The sequence below is a fragment of the Phaenicophaeus curvirostris genome, chromosome 5, assembly GCF_032191515.1.
Source record: "Phaenicophaeus curvirostris isolate KB17595 chromosome 5, BPBGC_Pcur_1.0, whole genome shotgun sequence".
NCBI lineage: Eukaryota > Metazoa > Chordata > Aves > Cuculiformes > Cuculidae > Phaenicophaeus > Phaenicophaeus curvirostris.
In genome coordinates this window covers 51,856,344-51,879,931 of record NC_091396.1, presented here as the reverse complement: position 1 = coordinate 51,879,931, position 23,588 = coordinate 51,856,344, and the positions used below count along the sequence as shown (strand labels likewise).

General features: G+C 40.5%; 1 protein-coding gene across 1 annotated transcript in view; it reads left to right on the top strand.

Annotated features, from left to right (window-relative positions):
- FBLN5 (fibulin 5) overlaps positions 1 to 23,588 on the top strand; it is a 50,100-nt gene extending 26,512 nt beyond the window's left edge. Inside the window, exons 5-11 of the mRNA XM_069858734.1 lie at positions 6,974 to 7,096; positions 11,001 to 11,117; positions 12,078 to 12,197; positions 15,009 to 15,131; positions 15,666 to 15,792; positions 18,643 to 18,838; positions 22,729 to 23,588. Coding sequence (XP_069714835.1) covers positions 6,974 to 7,096; positions 11,001 to 11,117; positions 12,078 to 12,197; positions 15,009 to 15,131; positions 15,666 to 15,792; positions 18,643 to 18,838; positions 22,729 to 22,890 — 968 coding nt within the window. The 3' untranslated portion in view covers positions 22,891 to 23,588. The remainder of the gene's footprint in view (positions 1 to 6,973; positions 7,097 to 11,000; positions 11,118 to 12,077; positions 12,198 to 15,008; positions 15,132 to 15,665; positions 15,793 to 18,642; positions 18,839 to 22,728) is intronic.

Here is a 23,588-nt window from a genome sequence, read left to right as displayed (position 1 = left end):
ACAAACATTAGAGGTATGATAACTCTCACTGAAAATCAAATTCATTGGTAAAAGTACAAACAAGAAATAAAAAATTGCACATGCATACATTTAAATCTTTGCAAAAGAGAAATCACTTGGAAGAACTTTACAAATTCTTATCTCCATTTTCAGTAGCTTCACTGGCCTAGGTAGATCTCTTAGTGGCCTAGGAAATGAAAAAAAAGATGTAAGGTAAGCAGAAACTCTCAGGTATGATGATTATGGAGAGAGATAAAAATAACTAAACATTGAGTAATGCCAAATCATTCAATGAAGAATTTAAGACAGTGCTTTGACCACATAATCTGTGGGTTTTGTGACACAGGCCATAGAACCTCACCTAATAATTAGTGCTTCAAACATGGAGTGAAGTTTTTTGCTAGAGCAAATTTCAAAGAAGAAATACCGTTCAGGTATAAGCCTCTAAAGTAAGGGAACATCTAGAATGTGCTTTATTATGTTTTTCACATGGTTAATCAGTAGTGCTACTAAAGTTTGTGCCTTATTTTTATTTTGAATATGTGTTCTAAACATTGAATTTCATCTCATTGTCTTTTGCTAGCTTTAGTGACCATCTCCAACCAAAAACTTTGTTTCCATGGAGGTCTTCATAGATCACAGGCAAATATGCCTTGAACATTTTCTTAAACATATTATTAAATGGAGCATGATCTTGCTCTGAGACAAATTCTACTCTTTGGAGATTTCCTGATCTCTTTGCAATATCTGAAGTGTTGACACGAGAAATGTATTTCAGTAATTATTTTACTAATGCAACGTACAGTAGTAAGAACAATTTCCTGTGTCTACTCTGTGTTTTCACTTTTACGCTTGTTGTTTCAGCAGCACTGTGTCAGGAAAAGTTCACGTTCAAGTGATTATCTTTAATGAACCCAAAGTTCTTCTCATGACCAATGTTTTTTACTCTTGATATGACCTTGAATTTGTCTGCTTTGAAAGGCACTTTCAAATGTGCCCAGGATAACTAGCAAATTACTTTTATATAAGAGTTCTGTTTACTTTTCAGTTCTTAACTCCATCAGCTTGTGATCCTCTGAATTTATCCAAAATGTGGAAAACAGCAGAACAAAAACAGACCCTCAGGATCCTGTGGATGCTCATAGCATGATTCCATATTGATGATTCTCTCTTGAGACTTCTGATCTCCTAGTTTTAGCCTTTTCCATTTGAGCAGTATTGAATATGTCTGGTCTAATTCAATGGATTAGAGTATTGTTTTTCTTTGTATGCTGTGATTTCTTGCAATATTATTGATGCAAATGAGAGTGGCCTCACTCCTGCATTCATTGTGCACATGAGTCAGTGTAAAAGATCACTACGCCTTCTGATAAGTATCAGCCTCCCTTGTGAGATGTGGTGTTGTGCTGCAGTTTGACGTTTAGGATTTCTTTCTGACTACATTAACATGCTGCTCCAGTTTTTTGCATGCTTGGCTTTTAGGTTATTCCATTTTTTAAAAAAATTTATGGGCAATGAATTCAAAATTTCATTCATTGTTCTATGATGTGGCTGAATTCTACAGAATTCAGGAAGATTACTGCTAGCTTTACAGATAATAAAACAAAAAGACAGTAATTTGCATGCTAAACACAATTAGTTCATTTATTTATTTTGACATTGTAAATGATATCTATCCAGTCACCAGGCATTTTGCCATCCATTAAAAACAAAATCTGTACCAATAAAAACAAAGCATCAGCACATCACATCCCACAAAAGGCAGACCGTCAGCCAGAAACATAAAAGAACGCTTTCTCCACCCTTCCAATCCCCAAATGAAAGCCCATTGCCCCATCCACCTCACCTCTGTCAAAATGTCAAGTAAACAGAACATCACACCCCAGGGTTGCTAGACCAAACCACCACAGCCGTAAATTTTTAGGGCAGATGCACTGAGCTGAGAGAGAGAGTGATGTGGTTAATTTTGCAGTATTCGGGCTCAGGATCTTGGAGAAAGGACTTCCTGACTAATGTATATGGAGATGCCACCTACTTATACTCTCTTTTATTCAATATACCAAAGACTTCTAAAACTCATGGCCTTGAGCCATGAAGCTTTGTATTCATTCTAGGTGGTATTTCTCAGGAAGCAGAGAGCAGTGGATTGGATGGACCATGTGGTTGTTCTCAGTACTTAGTTGGGAAGTAACAGAGTGAATTCTTCCCACTTCAGGTAAAATTTTAATTTCAGTCTGGACTTCTGCCCTAACTTCTGACCACAGAAATAGCTGTGGGAACAGTAATGTGAACACAACAACTGGAAGGATGGATGAGAGAATATAGATGACTGCTAATTTAATAGCACACAGCAGCATAATTAGGCGCAGAGACATCCAGGGCCAGTGTTGGCCAAGCACTCCTTGGCAAGAGAAGTTTTGAACAGATATCCATCCTGCCCTCCCTTCATTCTCAAGTGTGATTTTAAGTGCTGAACAGCTGCTCTCTCAAAATCAGGAACCTCTAAAGAGTTGTCTGGAGTCACTAGGAAAAACTTGGACTTATTCCAAATTATTAGGTATGATGATTTTTAGCATCCTCTTATTTTTATATGTAATTTCACAGGAACAATCCTAATCCTGTTTGTAAGGGCAAGAAGAGTTGTGGTAGCCAGATCATTCCTTCAGTTTGCCACAGATTGTTTCAATACTATTGCTGTTTCGGTAACTACTGGACTCTTTGAGGTTCAATGCATCATTAGGGTAGAAAAGTAATATTCTAAGTAACGCAGAGTATAGCTGAAAGAGCCTTTAATGCCTCTGACGTCTCCTAGCAGGGCATAATGCTTTCAGAATTATAGTTAATCTGTTACTTGGATCTCATTAGCCAACGTAAAGGATGCACAAATTTCTGAAAAAGCTGCATCTTTAAGTGTTCATATAATAGGGGCAGGTTGTACTGGGCTAAATGAAGTGACAAATGTCTGTGACCTGGTTTTGCTTCTGTCTTGTTGAGTGGTCACAAGCTAATCCTTTAATTCCCAGTCTTGCATTTCCTGGATAAAATCCAGGGGCACATTCATTTATCACCAAGTGGGACATGGCAGGGCTTCATAGCACAGTTTCATTTGTACTAGGATTGGAAGGCTTCAAATTAAAACAGTCTAACTGTGAACTGGTTTTGTATACAAGAGGGTAGGCCTTGCCCTGAATAGTTTTAGATGCTAAACAGTAAGGGAGACCAGACTGTGATAGAGATTGTTATCCTCATTTTTCAAATAGGAAGCAGGGCAGTGGAAGATGAAGAGCCAAGGATGAGTTCCCAGAGGGTAAATTCTCATCACATGAGTTACAGTGCGGTCACTGTCACTGTGCTGGTTCTTTGTGCTGCACAGTAACTACCACAGTAACTAATCTGTTTTCAGTGAGAATAAATCTAATTTATATTTGCTTTCTAGTTCACTTCATGGCAAATCTTGTAGCCACCTGCTGAGTAATCTAGCCCAAATCCCAGAAGACATATTCAATAACGCTATCTATTAGTAAAACCAAGACTTGTTCTTGGCATGCAGGTAATGTTTTCTAAGGATCTTGGTGATGAAAGGTACTAAAAGCAAGTCCAGTATAATAAAAAACATCCTTAGTTATAAGTAATGGGTGACCCCATCTGATGCTTTCATGGCACTGGTGCCAAAATCATAAAACATCACAATCTAATAATATCTTCAATTGGGGACAATGGGTTTTCCAGGGTTTGTTGCTATCTTGCTTCACTTTAATAACTCTTCAGCTCTCCAGCTGATTAGATTTTACTTTGGGTCTCAGAACTCATCAAGGTGTTTCTTTCCATTGTGAAGACTGCAACAAAAGTTTTGTCAGGCCAGAGGCACTCTTCCAGGCTCCAGAAAACCGCATTTCAGGGACTTCTTAGCCAGATGTGCTATCCTTGTATTGAGTAGTCCTTACAACTTTTTGTTCCCTGATTTTGTCTTATCTGCTTTGAACCTAAAAAGCATTTATTACTTAGTATAATGCACATTTAGCATCACAGTTTTGCTCTAGTATTGTGTATGACCCATCACACAGGCAGAGGTGATGTGAATGAGCTTTGAAGTAACATTCCCACAGCATTAACACACCTAAGATTCGTGATTGAATGGGACAGAAATGAGCTGGGCAAGAAGAACAAGAAATGAGTTATGCATTATTGACTAGCTGTCAGGTTGTTTCCTCTTGCAATTTTCCAGTCAACCAAAATGCTTCGGGAGTGTCTTGATATAATTTCTGCTGGCACTTAAGTCTAGTGAATCCATTAGAGGCAATCTTTCCAAGTTATATGGTTAGTTTTCTCCTGAGTGGAAATAATCTAGGGGTTTTTATTCCTTTACCTGTAAAATGTCTAGCTTCAACTTATCAACCACACCAGTTCTTCTTACTGTACGTCACACTGTGTAAATGGGCTCAGCAAGGCACCCTCTGTCTTTGAGCTCTGTTAGTCTTCAAGAGGGTACCTAATGTTTAGCCAGTTGTTGCACCGATATTTTTCTCAGTGTGCAAATATCAGTTTTCACTTAGTGAGCCCATGTAATGTAAATGACCCCTGCCAGACAGGCTGGGATCATACTATCAGTTTGAACTGAGAAGGCTACTTGCCAAAAATAATTGATTTGATTGCACTGGCTGGGTCTGTCAGAGTTTAATGGTGCAGCATGGTAATGGACAATTTGAGAGAAAGCCAGAGACATGTGGTGTAGAACCAGGTGTGCATGCTCAGGCCTAAGCAAAAAGATTAGATGCTACTAGTAAAGCTGTTTATACCTCATGGTTGCGTAAAACTTCATTAATGAAGTCAGTGAAGTATTATTCAGTATAAAATGCAGGAAGTCAAGGTGTTCTGCTCAAACAACTTCACATTGTTCAGGTTTTCTGGGGTAGGCTTCATTGTAAAAGTGGAAGTATGTCTCCAACACTGCCACAAAAGGTGAAGACAGAGAGAAAGCAAAGAAGACTGCTTGGTAGATAGCAAAGAAAAGAGGATCAGTGCCTCAGTTTTCTGGACTGATTGTACCACTGCTCATGCAACTGCTAGAAAGATGACTCAGGAACAAAACTTTTACTGTAGCCACCTGCTACTTCTTAATGAAAAATGCTTGTTGTATCCCTGCAAGAAAGAAGCAGTAAAGACCGTGGAGGATCTGTAGTCTTCAAACAGCATCACTACCAAACATGATGGTAGGACTCTGACCCTCATTCTATCTCCACTGTGCTTCACCTCTTAATATTACAGGAAGCAAGGAGCACGGAAAATTGAACTCTTCTTCTTAAGCTTGTGGTAGGATAGAAATGGAAGAATTGTCCAGATCCCAAGGTCAACTCCTAAAGCAATAAGCAAACATGACAAAAAGGAAGCTTTTTCATTTAGAAAACGTTGATGTAATTTTTATTAAATTTATTATTAGATAAAATATAAAGCTCAAATGCTACCAGTTATGTGTGCTACATTGTATGAAGGGAGGATCCAGAATTTTTAGCCCAAGCACAGAAGCCCTAGCTGGACTGAACAACATGTCTATGTACTTATACGGCCTAGACTTGTTATCTTACCCCTTTCCCACTTCCCCAACCATTTTGCCAACATTCATCTGGCCAATAAATACATGGGAAACAATTTCTGACAGAGTTAATTACCTCCAATTGTGTCACTCTTGTTATCTTACCAACTTTGACTCACCATAAATTGCTTTGGTACAGACGTTGGCAAGATAAAAACTCTAGACTCTCTCCCTATACAAAATATGTATGTATTAGTTTGCATATCCAAACATATTAGATACGCTGCTGTGCTAGATTGGGTCAGTTATTTCATGTCTGCTGGGATTTTGCAGCTGACTGGCTGTCCTAGGTGCCTCAGGGGCAGATGCTGAGGCATAATTCCTGCCCTCTGCTGCCTGTTCCAGCCCAATGTGTTCAGTTGTGACACAATGAAGTCTGGATTAATGAGAATCGAGGAGGGATCAAGAGAGTAGCATTGCTCGGATGACATAGTACTTCAGCAAAGGCCAGTGCACAGTATGCTACAATAAAAAATAGCTTAGGTATCAATAAATAAAACATAGAAATCTGAGTTGGCTGAAAAAATGACACAATTTATCTTTTGCTATTTCCATTTCTGACATCTAGAGGCAAATGCGACGCCAGAAACCTCAGGGAAGAGATTGAGCAAGGAAGGATTCAAATTGAACTTATGACTCTGAAAGGCATTTTTAATCAGTTAGGCTCAAGTGTCCTGGCTTATATAAATGTAGGAACGCTATTCACCTCTCTTGCAAAAAAAATAATAATAACCCACAACAAAAACACCCTAAAGGTTTGTAATAAAAGGCCAAATACATTAAAAACAGTAAGGATGGTAAAAAAATTTAAAAGAAAATAGTTTTATTGTCAGGAAATTGATTCCAGGGAACTATACATTTTTTTTGTCAGGTAAAGGTTGATTTTGGTTGAACCCTCTGTCAGAAAAATTACAGTGATATAATCTGTGTTGATGGGGGGAGGAAGTAAATTTTTCATGTCTGGGTTGTGTTTGTACATCTCAAACTCCTGTTCATCTCTTACTCCACAGTGGGGTTATATAGCCCCTCCAGCAGCCTTTCCCTGGGGCTGCACACTGCCCCGTAGCATGGAAATTGCAGTTCAGTGACAAAGCAAATGTGGAATTAATAAAAAACTCAAGGTACTGCAATCCCCTTCTTGAGGAGCTCTGAGAGACACTGTGTCATCTGCAAAACGGAGAGACCTGGTGAGCACCCTCAGTTCTCACTGCCCTCAGACATTCACTCTTATGACTTCGTTTCAGTTTATGGTTATTCTCTCTAAACCACCACACTTTGGTTCCTCACACAGACCCAAGGCACACATCATGAGTGCAAGCCCCTGTGAGCAATCTTCTGTTGTTGCCATGTCTAATATTTTCTTGCTGTATTTCTGTTTTGCAGATGTGGACGAATGTGCTTCAGATTCTCACCAGTGTAACCCCACCCAGATCTGCATAAATACTGAGGGGGGTTATACTTGTTCCTGCACTGAAGGCTACTGGCTGCTAGAAGGCCAGTGTTTAGGTAAAAACCTCACACAGTATGAGATTTGTGTATGTCTCTTGTTTACCTGTGAATAGCTGAAATACCATCACTGGGCATCTTGGTCAAGTAGGTGGTTAAACCTTCAGCTACATGGAAACCATCTTCCATCTTTGTAAGTGCCAACCGCATGCTTGGCAGAGAGACTGCCTCAAAGAACAAAAATGTAGATGTAAATGCCATATGAGTAACATCCATGTTACCTGTGGGATTTTGACATTCCCAGTCTGAAGGGTTCCCTTTCTTATAATATCAGACACAGACATGTGTACAAAAAATCTGTTCCCAAACAGACCTGTTCTTTCCAAATCATGACAGTCTGGATCCAAAGGGATCAGTATTTTATACCAAGAAACAGGCCAGTAAATCCCTGGATTCAACTGACCCTTTTGCTTAGGGGTGAGAAAAAAACTACCTGTGAACTGGGTGCCATTTCGGTAGCTTCCAAATAGTTTTATTTCAGTTTTATTTTCCTTGCAGCAGTGTCTGGTTTATCCTTTAGCTCAGCCATCCCTTAACAAACAGCATGGGAAAACCTTCCAGCTCCCCTCTCCTGCAGCCCATTCCCCTGACGTGACATGCCCATGGGATGATGCAGTACTTGTTAATTTTAGGTGCACAGATAGGACCTAGCAAATAGGATACAACTATGTCTTTTTTTAAAGTTTGCTCATTATTTTTTTTTCACCTCAGTTTGCCTGCCAGCTCTGTGGAGCTGAACTGTCCTGTCACAACACCTCTGCTGGAAGGAGAATGGGCTTTCCCTGCCCATTCATCCCTGGAACTTCTCCAGTTCTTTTTCCAGTTTTCTCCTCCCAAGTACCAATTCCAGTGAAGGACTGACTCGGGGCTGCTTTCCAAACTACTGCAAACAGCTGCTGTGTAACTCACCTGGCAGGAACAGAGCTGAGTCTTATCCAAGTTGGGTCTGTGCAGTCACAGCTGCTCTGGGGAGTCACTGTCTTTTAGTTCTCCTGGGATATGATGCCTCCAAGACCCTTGTTCCAAAATCTCTGACAATTCCTCTTCTCTTGGGGGAAAAAATTTTCTGCTAGGGCTTGTATAGGCATGTGTGATTGTGTAGGGATGAGGAAGGGCAGGGAGGAGGATTCTGCTCTACACTGTTGTGTTACCCATCTACTTCTCCCAGTTACAGCTCAAACTAAAGGGTTGTGTGCAGCATTCAGGATTTGGACATGGATCTAAAGTACTTTACTGCTTTATGGATATACCAGAGAACTGAAGAGGATGCATTGCTGAATTGATTTGAGTATCTGCTTATGCCATTTAAAACAGGCAATGACATCCCAGTGTTGCCCACTTTAATGACCATGGGGTGGATTATTAAAAGGCAATGCAAAAAGCTAAAAGCAAATTGCATTTAGAGTCATAATATTTTTTCCTAAGTGTCAGAAGTCTCAGCTTTCTGTACTTTCCATTGGCCTTGGAGAAATTACTTTTGCTAAGACCACGTAGTGTAATCAGAGTGCTGGGTTTTTAGAGACAGGCTTTTTTATTACTAAACCACAGTTACAAAAAGTTACGCTTCTATTATCGTAAGTGCCCCAGTAAATTTATACAAGAGGAGCCAGTCTACATGACCAACCCACAAGAAGAAGCTCTATAAAAGTTCTTATCCTAAAAATGTAACACTCTCAACATAATACTCCTGCAAAAGCCAAAGCATGTGTTTAATCTAATGTATTGTGTCAGTGAAATGGGATATTAATTTACTTAAAACCAGTGGCTTATTTTGCAGGATTTGGGCCAAGCCTACTGCTGGTGTACGTACTGTAGCTGATCCTGGCATTTGAGTTATCTTGCTATTTAGAATACTGTGGGAAATAAAGTTCTTAATTGTAAAACTGAGTATCAACTTCCTTCCTATTTTACACAGACAGAATATTTACAAGACCTAACATTTTTAGAATGGTTTCCTGAGACTTTCTATGGCAAAACTTCCCCAGCGAGGCCAACAACATAAACTTGAATTGCAGGATGTAACTACTTATACAGCAGATTCACAACATTGTTGGTTTTATGGTATTACCATATCACATAAATGTTCCACTCGTTTCAGAATTCAGTTTCCCAACACATTCTTAGTATTTACCACAAAAATAGGCAGCAGCCAATCTAGCTAATAAACAATGAACAGCTGGAATTCATGCAAATTTATTTGTTTACATGTGAACCATAGGGAGAACCCTGTCATTTTTATTATCACATGTGTTGGAACCTACAGTGGGGGTCATTTCACAAAAACCTGTGCCTCCCTGCTTTGCTCCTTTTGGCAAGCTGACTGGAGATGACGTACTTGGTCCTCTACTGCACAAACTTAGCTTCACATCTGTAGAACTGCATCAAACTAGACCCATGCAAGACTAGTTTAACAGGAAATAGAATTAGATAGACACTGCAGGCCTGCTGGGAAGAATATGAAGATCGTAGAAGATCTGATTCAGATACTGCAACTTTCTGAAGTTTTGGGAAGCTGGATGAGCTGTCTTTCAGTACAGAGCACACACAATTTCCAGTAAACTCAATTGAGATCCTCCACATTGCTGAAAATGAGTGCAGGCACCATTCTTTCAAAGCAGACTCCTTGAGGAAGCATTTATTTGAATGATCTCATTTTTGTGGGTTATCATTTTGCTATTACTTGATACTCCCTTGAGAGTCCTAGGGATGGATATTCAGAACCCTCCCTCCTTGTGGGAGACTTTAGTCAGAAAGTATTTGTTATTTTTCCAACTTGTTCCCAGGCTTTTACATAATCATGTTTTTTCTCTATACATAGTTCTGTTTTAAAGTTTTTTTGGGGAAAAAAGAGAATAATATGCTGTTTCAACAAGCCATTCCACCATGGCCATATTTACAGTAAGCAATTATACAGAGAGCATCTTCCAGTACCTGCTTCCCATCTGCTGTCATTGCAATGGCTCTTCAGATCAGCAGGGGTGAGCACTGAAGGAGCAGTAAGACTTGCTCTGAAATCTTACTTGAATGGCCCATGAGAAAAATCTAAACAGGAACTTGATATTTAGAAGCATCATTGGAAGGATGCAAAGCTTTGAGAGCAGACATAAAAATATCTCCATAATCAAAAGCCAGTTGATACCAAAGGAAGTGTAAAGCCTTGGAAAGGACAACTACTCCAGATATTTCATTCCAGCTCTTGGGCCAAGAGCAAAATTCTTCTAGCACTTTATACATATCTTACAGCATGTTATACATATCTTACAGTGTTTTCTTGTGCTTACAACAGTCAGTTGTGTGTATTTTTAATTCTGCAATTCAGCCCAAACTGCTATATTGGCAGTAAATATACTATTTATTTTAGAGTTTATAACTTATCAGTTAAAAATCCATATAAAATGTGAATGTGATTATTGGAAAACAAAGTCTGTAAAGAATACCCTGTCTAAAAAAAAAGAAATATTTCTTAACAAACAATTCTTGCTCTTCTAGTGAGTAGCTTCCCTATAAATGGAGGTAAAAAAGATTTCTGCCTTGATTCTTACAAAAATTTGCCAGAGTGTTGTCTGTGCTTGTGTTGATGGGTTGTGCCAGCTGTTGTGTATGCTTTGAGGTAACTGCTTAAAGGGACCGACTCTGGGCTTCCTGATGACATCACATTAAACTGAAGATTGCAGCAATGACCATCAGTTTATTGGACATACTGAGAGACATCAGCTGTGGATAAAAACATGTTACTGAATTCTTTTGGGTAGAATAATGTATAACTCTGGGTCTGAACACTGGGAAGACTGGCTGTTAGATCTGCAACCAATATGCTGTTATTGGTACTGTTAACTCAATGCATGTGCTGCTTTGTCCCTGCATGTGAAAATGCAGACAACTCTACTTTCCATCTTTCCCATAGATATAGATGAATGTCGCTACGGCTACTGCCAGCAGCTCTGTGCCAATGTGCCTGGTTCCTACTCCTGCACATGCAACCCAGGCTTTACCCTCAATGACGATGGAAGATCATGCCAAGGTACAGTATATGCTAAATTATGACTGAAATCTTTCATCACAACCCCTTAAAACTTGCTCTGTTTTTAAAATAAAAGTAATTTTTCCAACATTGCTTTGGAAAGTGCTCATAGGTTTGTCAGCCTAAGATATTTCTGTAGCATCACAGTACCTTGGAGGGGTACAGTTGCAATACGATCAGTGTACCAAAAGAAATATGCACAGAGGCCCAAGTCCCCTAAAATATAGATTTACACAATTCTCTTTAATTACAGAGAGTTTAGGTACAGAAGTTACTTTTAAAATCTGAGGCTATGTGGCCCATTTGAGACAGAAAAACTCTGTCAGATCAGCAAATTATATCTGAGGCTCCCAAGCTCCAGACTTGGGTCCTGAGCATTAGACCACCTTTTGCTGTGATGGGCTACCTGAATCAAAGTCAACACAAGCTCTTCCTAAAGCCTCTTTCTAGCTAAGCATGGAGCATCTTGCCACATGCTGCAGGGAATGGTCTGTGACAATGACGTGAGGACTCTCCAGAAAATGTTAATGTCCTATAAGGAAAAAAAAATTGGTTTTGTCATAGCCCCGAGTTTCCATATGGACCATTCCTCATTGCATTATCTTCCTTGAGTACATCCTGGTGCATATTTTCGCAGGTCTGTTATGACAAAATCAGTTCAATGGTTTTAAAACTGCAAGATGAAAACAGAAGCATTTGTAATATCTAATCCCCATTTTCCATGTTATTTTTTTTGATTGAAGGCATTCCTGAACTGCTTCACTTCCACACATTTTGTTTCCAACGTGCTATTTCCAGGCATCAGCCTGAATCCCAATAAACAGTACTTACTTGGTTATATTGTTTCAGAACAAATAATTCTGGCTGCACATCTAATCTCCTTGAAATGCTTTACAGTAATGAATTGAAAATAGAGTTTGGGGACAAGTCACTGATGCATTGGGCATTGGTTTCCCGTAGATCTGAACGAATGTACAAGTGAAAATCCTTGCACTCAGACCTGTGTCAATACCTACGGCTCTTTTCTCTGCCGCTGTGAACCTGGCTATGAACTAGAAGCTGATGGAGTTAACTGCAGTGGTAACTGTCTTTAGTTATTTATTGTTTTAGTTTCTTTAATTTTATTAAGTTTTCTTCTTCCATTGTATTGTTTTGTACAGGCTTTTTTAAAAGTTTTTTCACCTTAGTCCATGGTTAAGAGCAGCATAGCTGTAACTCCTATATCTTTTCAGTTAAAGCACACAGCAAATACCCAGAAAAGCACAATGGAGGGGGGATGCAAATGGTTTCAAAGAAATGAGCCAGACATTAAAAAGCTCTGAGATAACAGCAAAATATAATAAAATGCTTTCTAAATGCTGAACAGGAAGCTTTATTGAAGCAAATAGGGCAGAGACTGTCCTAGAACATTCCTCCATGATTAAAGAAACACTTTATATAAAGCATTTTTCCAGTTGTCTGTTGAATGCATGTAGTCCTCTTGCTTTTACAACTCCACACTTCTGCATGAAGCCTTCCCCAGTTTATCCTGTATGGCTTTGGCCACAATTCAGAAAAAATATATGGTTTCTTAGAACAGCAATTGCTAATCTGTTCAGCACATTGCAGAAGAAACTGTGCTTATGTCACTGAGCATTTTCCTCTCTTGTTTTTGTTTTTATTTTATTGCTTTATTTTAATTGAAGGCACAAATTATTTCTGTGCCTAATGTTCCCACAGCCTGACAAAATTAGAGAATGCAGCCAATATTTCTTGGAAGGAAAAAACCACTGGAAAATATTTGGTTTTTAATTTACAGTAAACAGATGTAACGTTGTTTCTGAGAGATGGGCTATGCAGTAAGTGTATAGATTACTGTTTCAAAAGCGGTTCTTCCCTGCAAACCTCTTTATACTATAAAGAAAAGAACAAAGTCTTAAATCTCTAAAGTGCCTTATGCTGTTAATGTTCAGAGCTGCAGCACCTAAGCTCTTTGCTTTCTAATAGAGTTTCTGCCTCTAGGTTAAACTCCCACAGGTTTTTACGTTCTCCTGAGTTAATTGAGGGCCAGAACCAGTTAAGTTCAATGCAATGCCCACAAACGTTGCCACTACAAAATGATGACAGAGGAGGTGGTGCTTGAGTCTCATTCATGTCTAGGAATTAAGCCAACAAAAAGGACTTTCCACTACCCAGATTTAGAGCAGATGACCTTTTCTTTACAATTCTGTGCAAGAAAATGCTTCTTAAAGCAGGTCAGATTTCTCTGGATGAGTATTTTTTCAATTCACAAGCAGTCACTAGACATCGCTGGGGCTCACAAAGGGATGTCTGGTTAGGAGGAGACTCCTATGAGACACCCGGGATTCAGATGTAGTTCAAGAGCCAGTGTATTAGTCCATGGCCTAGCAGCCAGCTTACATTGAACATGGGAGATGTCTCTGTCTCAGTTCAAGGAAAGAGACAGAGATTTCTATCTGGCTTTCCCAACACGGGCATTTTTTTCTAATAACGGATCTCTTCTTCTCTTGGTTAGGTGTGCTCTGAAATGCCAACCATCTTGTTCTCTGTGGATAGTGAGCAGAATGCCAGAAGTGTTTAGGAACAGCAAAGATGTGTCTGTCCTATGTGGGCTCAGCAGCAGAAATGTAGGATATTTGGGGCTTTAAGTCCCTCCAGATCTTGACAGCACCTGAGCACAGGTTATATTAATCTGATGTGCTGGAGCACTGGGCTAGGACACCTTGAGAAGGTGGATAATATCTCAGTCCCTTTACAGAGTCAGCCTGTGGTCCATGTTTTGCCAGGAAGGTGTTTTTTTCCAACAAACTCATTGCGGCAAGTCACACAATGACAAGACTATAACTATGCAGGTGTAGCGTTCCTTTCATCTCCCTTTTGATAATGTGGTTGCAACCATAAAGCCACTTTAACATGTTTGGATTTCAAATACTTTCCAATCCATCTGCAGAAAACACCAAAAGTGGACAAATGGACTGAGTCCAATTTAGACAAAAGGGAAATTCAGTCTGAGGAGTAAAAGTGATTTGCCTGGGAGAGTCAACATGTAGGAGCTGGGAATAAGAACTTGGGAGTTCCTGGCTTCAGCTCTGGCTTTTGTTTCTTTCTTCCTCTGGACAGCGAAATAAGGAAATGATTAACTGCAGCCTCCCTCAGTCGTCACATGTGTTTTCCCCTCTAGTGCTTTTGCATGAGTTTTCCCCTCAGTCAGCCATGCCTCCATGTGCAGCTCTTTCTCACTTAACCATAGTTCTGCAGAATACGACGACTGGTCAATTCATAAGTGCAAAGGGAAAAGAGTACAATTTCAGCTTTCAGTCAGAGATTTGACAGACTGCTTAGCTTCTTGGCTATCTGGGACATGTCTAGGCCTTCCAGTAGGTCTGACCCAAGCTGCAATGAGCTCTGCAGTCTTGCTGGAATGCCTTGGAAGTAACTGCCTAGAGGTTAAGAAACACAAAACAGCCGGGGCTGGCTGCAAGGAGTTATGCTGGGACCCATGTGGCCCTGGAAAAGGGAAATTTGCTCTCCAGAAAAAAAGAAAGAAAGAAAAGAGAAGAAAACCACTGCAAAGTGTCTCCTTTGAAATTGCAGTCACAGCTTTGTTGTTGGAGTAGCTCTATCTCTGACGTAAAACAGGACTGAAAACATGGACAACTGGTGACAGGTATTTGAAAATAAGATAAAAAAATGAATACATAAAAGCCCCAGAGCAACTTTGGTTTCCCTAGAAGAAAAATGTTTAACTGACTTTGTTGTACAGCATTTTACAAGGTTGCTACAGAGCTCTAGGGAGCTGGAGGGTGGGCATGTTTTCTGGATGGCCATGGCTCTGTGGGATTGCTCTTTTGACTAAAGCCATAGACACTAAACTTTATTTTACCACTGCAGATATGGATGAATGCAGCTTCTCAGAGTTCCTCTGCCAGCATGAATGTGTGAACGCACCTGGTTCTTACTACTGTACCTGCCCTTCAGGCTATAACTTGCTTGATGATAGCAGAAGCTGCCAAGGTGAGAACATTCCTGTGCCGATTAGAACCCAAGGGGCCTAGAAAATAGGTTCCGTGTTTGGAAAGAGGTTTTCAAGCACTGAGATGCTTGCTTTTGGCATTGCACAGTGAATTACTCATAGGGGCCAATTATATAATTCTGGTAAGAACGTCATCACATGAATAGTCCCGCTGAGGTCAGTTGGTTGTGTCGATGTAAGTAAGATTTTACTGATTAGGAAACAGCTACACTGGAAAGCCCTCAGATGCTCTCCTCTCTGCTGTACGTTGCTCTCTAGTTTTCCCATTGTCTAAGGTCAGAGAGCTTTAGCAGTCAGTTTCTTTTCTATGCACTTAACATATGGGAACACTCCAATAAACAGAAATGAATGGAGTAGAAACTGATCTTAAAAAAAGGGCCAATTATCAAAAGGCCACTTCTCATGGTGTAAGATTGCTGTGCATTTTGGGCAATTCCTTAAGATGGAAACCAGTTTGTAAGAGTGATGTCTTGCACATATTTTGCTGCTTTAGCCTTTCTCATTTCTTGTTTTAGATATCAATGAATGTGAAACCAGAAACTTCACCTGTACTCCACAGCAAACATGTTTCAATATCCCAGGAGAATATAAATGTTTAGACCCAGTAAGATGCGAGGATCCTTATATCCAGATTAATGAAAAGTGAGTAACATACCCACAGCCACAAGAGCAAATTTTGTCTGTGTGAACCATATCTAGAGTGAAGCAATTAAGCTATATTTTTGCCACACAGCCATGAAATGTGTCTAGAGAGCTATATATACATGCTGCATTTACCATTGGTGTGCTTTATAAAAATAATAAATTACAATTCCTTACCAGTTTACACGATACGATACGATATGATACAATACGATACTCCAATGTGGAGGAAGTTAGATGAAAAAACACTTATCAGTGCGTAGAGAAAATAGCAAGTTTTGTAATGTAATAAGAGACATTAGTATATTAGTAACAGCTCAAATGCTGCCTTTTTGTTCGTATGAGTATTTCCTGTAAATATTAACTAGCCTTTGTCTAGGAAGTACTTAAAAACATTAGATGATAATTATAGCAGGATGGAAGTAGTTTCCTACTTGTTTAAGGTTAAATGTACCAAAATGTCCACAGACTCATTTGCCTTGTCCAGAAATTGGGTATTTCTGGATTGGGCTGTTAACACTGTTACTAAATTTGGAATTATTTGAGCAAGAAAAATTATAAACCCCCACATTTCCAAAAATTGTCTGTTTCTATTACATTTTTATAGGTACTTGTCTGGGGCTCAAAATATTTCAGCTCCAGACAGATCTCTGTATTTTCCTCCCAAATAATTTCATCCATAGTGTTTGCACTAAACCAGATTACTTAGGATTGCTTGGTAGACTTTATAGAAGGGCAAGTGATGAAGAATCATCTTCTTTCCATTATAATTTATTCATGTCTTTATATTGCTTTCTGAACTAGGGCAGCTGAGGAGAGGATACACTCTGTTCTTCTGGTTTTGGGTTTACCTACCTTCAGTGGTGGTACAGTCTGAAACTGGAAGTTGGGCTATATGATGTCTCTGCACCTAAACTTCCCAGAGTCTAACTATAGAGTCCCCGCAGATCAGCTTGCATCCAAACTCTTGATCTCTGAGCTTTGTGTTTGGTGGCTTTGGCTCATGCCTAGATGTGACTACATTTAATTTGTAGCATATGTATAGAAGTGGTCAGTATAAAAGCCAAACAAATTCCTTGCATCTATAGTTTCTGTGGAAGGAATTGGGTGTTTGTAATGCCAAAATCCTTTTTATAGGGCACATGCCAGATGGACAGTCTGAAATTAGTGTCAGTGGAGTTTATAGAAAACACAAGCAAAAAGACCCAATTCTTTTCCAGTAAGGTCCCCAACATGGCTTTTATAAAGGGACACCCTGCCTCACAACTTTAATAAAGTTCTCTGAAGAAATCAGCAGCATGTGTCTCTTCAGGTTTCCAAAGGCTTCAGAAAAGAACCTCACATAAGGTCATTATGAACATTAAGCAGCTGTAAGTAAGAGAGATGTCTGGCACAGAAGAATAAGAGGCTGAAACATAAACTCAAACAGAGTATAGTATTAAAGAGTCAGCTTTCATAGTGAAGTTCTGCAGAGGTCTCAGCTGGACCTACTTTGTCCAACGTATTTATAAGTAGCCTTGGAAAAAGGATAAACTATAAGATAGAAAAAAGATAAAGTGTAAGATGGGCAAAGTCTGCAAGAGCATGAGGACAGTAGAGAAAAGCGTAGGCAGAAAAGAATTGCAGAATAAGTCTCAACGTCTGTGCAATAAGACATGGCAGGTGAAATTTGATGTAGCTGAATGTAAAGTAAAAAGATAATCCAAAATTCATAAATTAAATAAAGAGCACTGATCTGATCATAATCCATCCAAGCTGAGATCTAATGGTTGCTACTGATAGTTCCATGATTTGCAGTACTTACTAGAAGTCAGAAAAGCAATCTGAATTTGAGGTATTAATAGGTAGAGAATATCCTTAAAGCATGTGCCATTGTGTACTCATCTCCTTGAGACTTCCCCTCTCCTTCCCCTCCTCTCAAAAGAAATATAACTGGACAAAGGTTCCTAAAGAGCAATGAGAAAGATCAAAAATATGGAATAGCTTCCTTGTGAGAAACAACAAAGTTAGGACTCTTCAGCCATGAACAGAGTCAAATATAAAACCATGAGTTGTGTGAGGAAGTTAAGCAGAGACTGACTGGATGCTCTCCTTTTGATATAAATGCTGGGAGCATCAAAGTCAACAAAGCGCAGTGCAGAGAGAGATGAAGGGGGCTGTGGAACTCCTGGCCACAGGCAGTCGTGGTTGCCAAACATTCCTGTGGGTGTAAGGAGAAGCTGAACAAGCTGATGGATATGAAACACATTAACAGCTAATGAATATACAGAAGACATCTTTGTTTCAAGAATCCCAAACGACTGGAGGATGTTGGTGGAAGTGCCATACGCTTGGCTTGCTATTCTGTTCTTACTTAGGGCTCTACATTTGATGCTAGAGCTTTGGTTTGACCCAGGATGTCTCACTGTATGTTTTCACGTAGTATAAAAAAGACTGTTAAACAAAGAATACAACATTTACGCAATACCATCAGTGAAATGATCCAACAACTAACATTATTTTGGGAACAGTTCAGTTTAAATTGCTACCAGAACAAACATGTACAGGGTACTGCTACAGCCACAGAGCTGTTTTAAAGAAACTACAGATTTTCAAGTGATCTAAGGAGACAAAGAATGCCAAGATGTTTTGGCCTAAAAGACAAGAAAAAGAAGGCAGAGATACAGGTAGGCCAGAATAGCAGTACAGAGAACACTAAAAGTGAGCAAATTCATTACAAATGTCTTTAATTCTTTTAGCTGGTTGATGACATTAGTTGTTTATTTATTTATGCAGCTGTATTTGCGTATAGAGAATCAAATAGTACAGCAATTTGTAACCTCTGATGACAATCCTTTCTCTGAAAATTAGCCGCTGCATGTGTCCAGCTGAAAACGCCGGTTGCAGAGATCAGCCATTCACCATCTTGTACAGAGTGATGGATATGGTGTCCGGACGGTCTGTGCCTTCTGACATCTTTCAGATGCAAGCAACGACTCGCTACCCTGGAGCCTATTACATCTTCCAAATCAAATCAGGGAATGAGGGCAGGGAATTCTACATGCGGGTAAGTCTGGTGCTCATTGAGAAAAAAATGTGGAGTATCTTCTTATTAGCTGAATATCCTTCTGATAGCAGAACTCAGTTTTTAATGAATATAATTTTAAACCTTCAGTAGAGGCATTTTAACATGCAGACATGCAGAGCGGTATACTGACCTGAAGGGCCTGCTGGCTATTTCAGGAAGGTAACCTACCCAAAGAAAACATACTTGTTTTATGAGACATTAGGTTCAGGAAAGTCCAGGGCTGTACCCATGTCTAAAAATAGCTGATGTCTCCCATGCTCCAGAGAAGTTATTGTGCCAAACAGTTTTTTTATTTGATGGACAATCAGTACTTGTCGCTGAAAAAGTCAATTTCTCATTTGTTTTTTTTTTTAAACTCTTCACTGGAAAATGAAAAACTTGGAAAACAAAAAAGTTAGCAGAAAATCCTCCCTCTGTCCCAAGAATTTACTTTCTGCATTATTTGCTTTTATTTGTTACATATTTCTTCACTGAGAACACGTATTTTATGTAGACATTGTTAGAGAAAGCACAACTACTTTTTTTTCTTAATTTGAATTTTCCTCAGAAGACATCTCTGCTCCCCAGTCATCTTCACTGCACCTCTGACACACAGGGGCAACGGGAAGTGTCTGTATAGAATGAGGCGCAGCCCCCAGGGGTGGTGGCATTCAGAAGTTTGATTTTCAACCCAAGGCAAAACCTGCCTTTGCCAGTCACATTATGTCCAATGGCTATTAATGGTCCCCACACATCACAGTAACTGGTGGATGAGAGATTTTGACAGATTCCAATACTCATTTCATCCAAGAGCCTCAGATTTCCACTGTTAAAAGAAGGAAAATGTTTTAAAATCCCAAAAAGACAAGTGGTCCAGGAATGATCATTTGCATCACACAAGATCTTTGTTACTGATCCTACCCACCTTTTCCCTTCATCTGGGTCAATCCGCCAAATGCTAAGGCTCCAGTGACCAGCATCGCTTCAGCCTGATAGTTTTATTTATTTATCACACAGCCATTTGTTGTGTCACAGAATCACAGAATGGTCTGGGTTGGAAGGGACCTCTGGAGATCATCTAGTTCAGCTCCCCTGCTAAAGCAAATTCACCTGCATCAGGAACATATCCAGGCAGGTTTTGAACATCTCCAGAGAATCTGATCAGCCTGTTCCAGTGCTCTGTCACCCTCACAGCAAAGTTCTGCCTCACACACAGGTGTAACTACCTGTGTTCCAGTTTGTATCCACTTCTTCTTGTCCTGTAAGAGGGCATCATTGAAAAATGTCTGACTTCATCCTTTTTACACCCGAACTTTACATATTTATAAGCATTGATAAGGTTCTCTCTCAGTTTTCTCTTCTCCAGGCTAAACAGACCAAGCTCACTTAGCCGCTCCTTGTAAGACAGCCGCTCCAGTCCCCTAATCATCTTTGTGGCCCTCTGATAGACTCTCTCCAGTAGTGCCATGTCTCTCTTGAGCTGGAAAGCCTAGAACTGGACACAGTACTCCAGATGGGCCTCACTAGGATAGATTAGAGGGGGAGGAGAATCTCCCTAGACCTGCTAGACAGACTCTTCTTGATGCCCCCCAGGATACGACTGGCCTTCTTGACCATGAGGGCACATTGCTGGCTTCCAGTCAACTTGTCTACCAGGACTCTCAGGTCTTTCTCCACAGAGCTGCTTTCCAGCAGGACAGCCCCTAACCTGTACTGGTGATCCTCCTCAGGTGCAGAACCCTACACTTGCCTTTGTTGTACTTCATTAGGTTCCTCTCCATCCAGCTCTCCAGTCTGTCCAGGTCTCCCTGAATGACAGCACAGCCTTCCAGTGTAGCAGCCACTCCTCTCAGTTTTGTGTCAATGGCAAACTTGCTGAGGACACCCAATGTGCTCTAATCCAGGTCATTGATGAATATGTTGAAAGAGACTGGGCAAACTATCAACCCACAGGGAACATTGCTGGCTACAGCTTTCCAGCTAGATTCTGTGCCACCAATCACAATGCTCTGGGCTCTGCGATCCAGCCAGTTCTCAGTCCATCTCACTGTCCACTCATCTAACTAACCCACACTTCCTAAGGTGACTTATGAAGATTCTGTGGGAGACAGTGTCAAAAGCCTTGCTGAAGTCAAGGCAGACAACATCTATTGCTCTCCTTTCATCTACCCAGCCAGTTATGCCATCAGAGAAGATTGGTTGGGCATGATTCTCCCTTAGTGAACCCATACTGAACGCTCCTGATAACCTTCTTTTCCTCCAGATGCTTGGAGATGACATCCTGAATGAGTTCTTCCATCACCTTTCCAGGAATGGAGGCCATGATCACTGGCCCAGTTTCCCCGAATTCTCCTTCTTGCCCTTGTGAAGATTCCAGTCACAGGACCATAGAATTATTTAGGTTGGAAAAGACCTCTAGGACTGGAGCGTGTCCAGAGAAGAACAACGAAGCTGGTGAAGGGGCTGGAGAACAGGCCTTATGAGGAATGGCTGAGAGAGCTGGGGTTGTTTAGCCTGGAGAAGAGGAGGCTGAGGGGAGACCTCATTGCTCTCTACAACTACCTGAAAGGAGGCTGTAGAAAGGAGAGTGCTGGCCTCTTCTCCCAAGTGACAGGCGATAGGACAAGGAGGAATGGCCTCAAGCTATGCTATGGGAGGTTCAGACTGAATATCAGGAAAAAAATTTTCACAGAAAGGGTCATTGGGCACTGGAACAGGCTGCCCAGGGAAGTCGCTGAGTCACCATCCTTGGAGGTGTTTAAAAGATGGGTAGATGACGTAGTCAAGGACATGGTTTAGTGACAGACAGACAAGATTGGACTTGATGATCTAAGAGGTCTTTTCCAACCTAGTGATTCTACGATTCTATAATTCAATGATTGTGAAGTCCAGCACTCGTTCCAAAACCACCATGCCTACTGAACCATGTCCTGAAGCCCCACATCTACATGTTTTTTGAACACCTCCAGGGTTGGTGACTCCACCACCTCCACGGGCAGCCCGTTCCAGTGCTTCACCACTCTTTCAGTGAAGAAATTTTTCCTAACACCCAGCCTAAACCTCCCCTGGCACAACTTGAGGCTGTCTCCTCTTCCCCTACCACCTGTTACTTGGTCATCCAGCACCTCTCCCATTCTCCATGACCTTTAAAAGACCAGCCAGCTCACTCAAGAACTCGTGGGGAGTCCCCTAAACCACCCCGTGTGCCCCCTGGCCCCCTGCCCATCCGGCATCCAGCAGAGGGTGCCCATCGGTCACTTTTGGGAGTTTGGGCACAGCCAGCACTTGGTGTTAAAGTCAGAACCTCTGGTCTTTAAATGCTCATAATCCATTGTTCTGGCTAGATATTTCAAAGGTCTGCTTCCACTTACTATAAGACAGATTTTCTGAAGTGCCTTCGCCTATTTAAAGCTGTCTTCAGAGGCTAAGGCTTTGCAACGTTAGCGTACACAATTATACAACAAACCCTGGTCCTGTTCACAAAACATTATTTCTCCAGGCTCTGTTCACACAGCGCTTTCTTGATGTTCGCTGCTCTTTTCATCAAACGCAAAAATACCTCACACAGAAAATCATTGGTGCTTGTGCATACCCTAAATCCATTTAATAGTCTTTTTCCATTTGGATAATAGCCACTTTCTATGTTCAATATCTCCTTTTATGTGCAGGGCTTCCAAAGGCTTTACAGACTGAGGAAGGTGATGTTGCACGCAAAACTGAGATGGAGCCAAATGCTCAAATGAAGTGCTCTCTCCCGTGAAATGCAGTAGCTTCTAACAATGCAGCAACAAACAGCATTAGTTTGACTGCTAAAAGACCACGACCATAATGTTGCCTCACTTGAGGTAATAGTTTTAAATCTCACTTGTTTCCTTTTATTTTATGCACAGCAAACGGGACCGATCAGTGCCACTCTGGTGATGACCCGCCCTGTGAAGGGTCCCCGTACTGTTGAGCTGGACTTGGAAATGATCACTGTTAACACTGTCATCAACTTCAGAGGAAGCTCTGTCATCCGACTGAGGATATACGTATCACAATACTCCTTCTAAACCTTGAGTTTGTGCCCTGGAAACATTAAAACAAAAGAGACAGTTCCTCCTCTGCAGAACTCTCTCCTCAGAAGCCAGTACATATAGCAGCTCCAAACCAAACCAGTATTTCTACGCGCCCGGTGACCTTTGCCTCTCTGAGGAGAGAGGCCTCTCCATGCACAGTCCCTACCAGGATGGAGACATCTGAAGATGTATTGGCACCAGATCCCATACGATTTTCTATGATGTGGTCTTCTATTTTAAGGACTCTTCTTTCCATTGTAAGCACCTCTAGGGTATGAGTCTATGTTTGAAAGACTGTGAACCTTTGTAGCTCCAAGGCTGCTTAGCAAAAAGCACCAAAGAAACTGAGGAAAAAGCTGGCTTTTGCAAACTCGCCTTTTTTTTTTTTCATTATAAATGGAAAGCAGACAAACAAGCAGAAACAGAAACAAAAGGCCACCTATCAAAACCAGGAATCTCAGAAGTGCTAATTTAAATTCCCAGTTATCTCTGGGATTATCAGTCAGGCATTTTGTCTCAATTTACCCTGCATTTGTCTTAGTTTCACCTGTTTTTTCTTTGATTCTATTTTATAGCTAAAATTCATTGTAAATTCATTCCAAAATACATGTTGTATTATGTAATCTTCCACTTTCTAACCAAGTGTCACATGTTTGGGTCCCTTTCTGTATTAAATCCTTCTGTGTAACAGA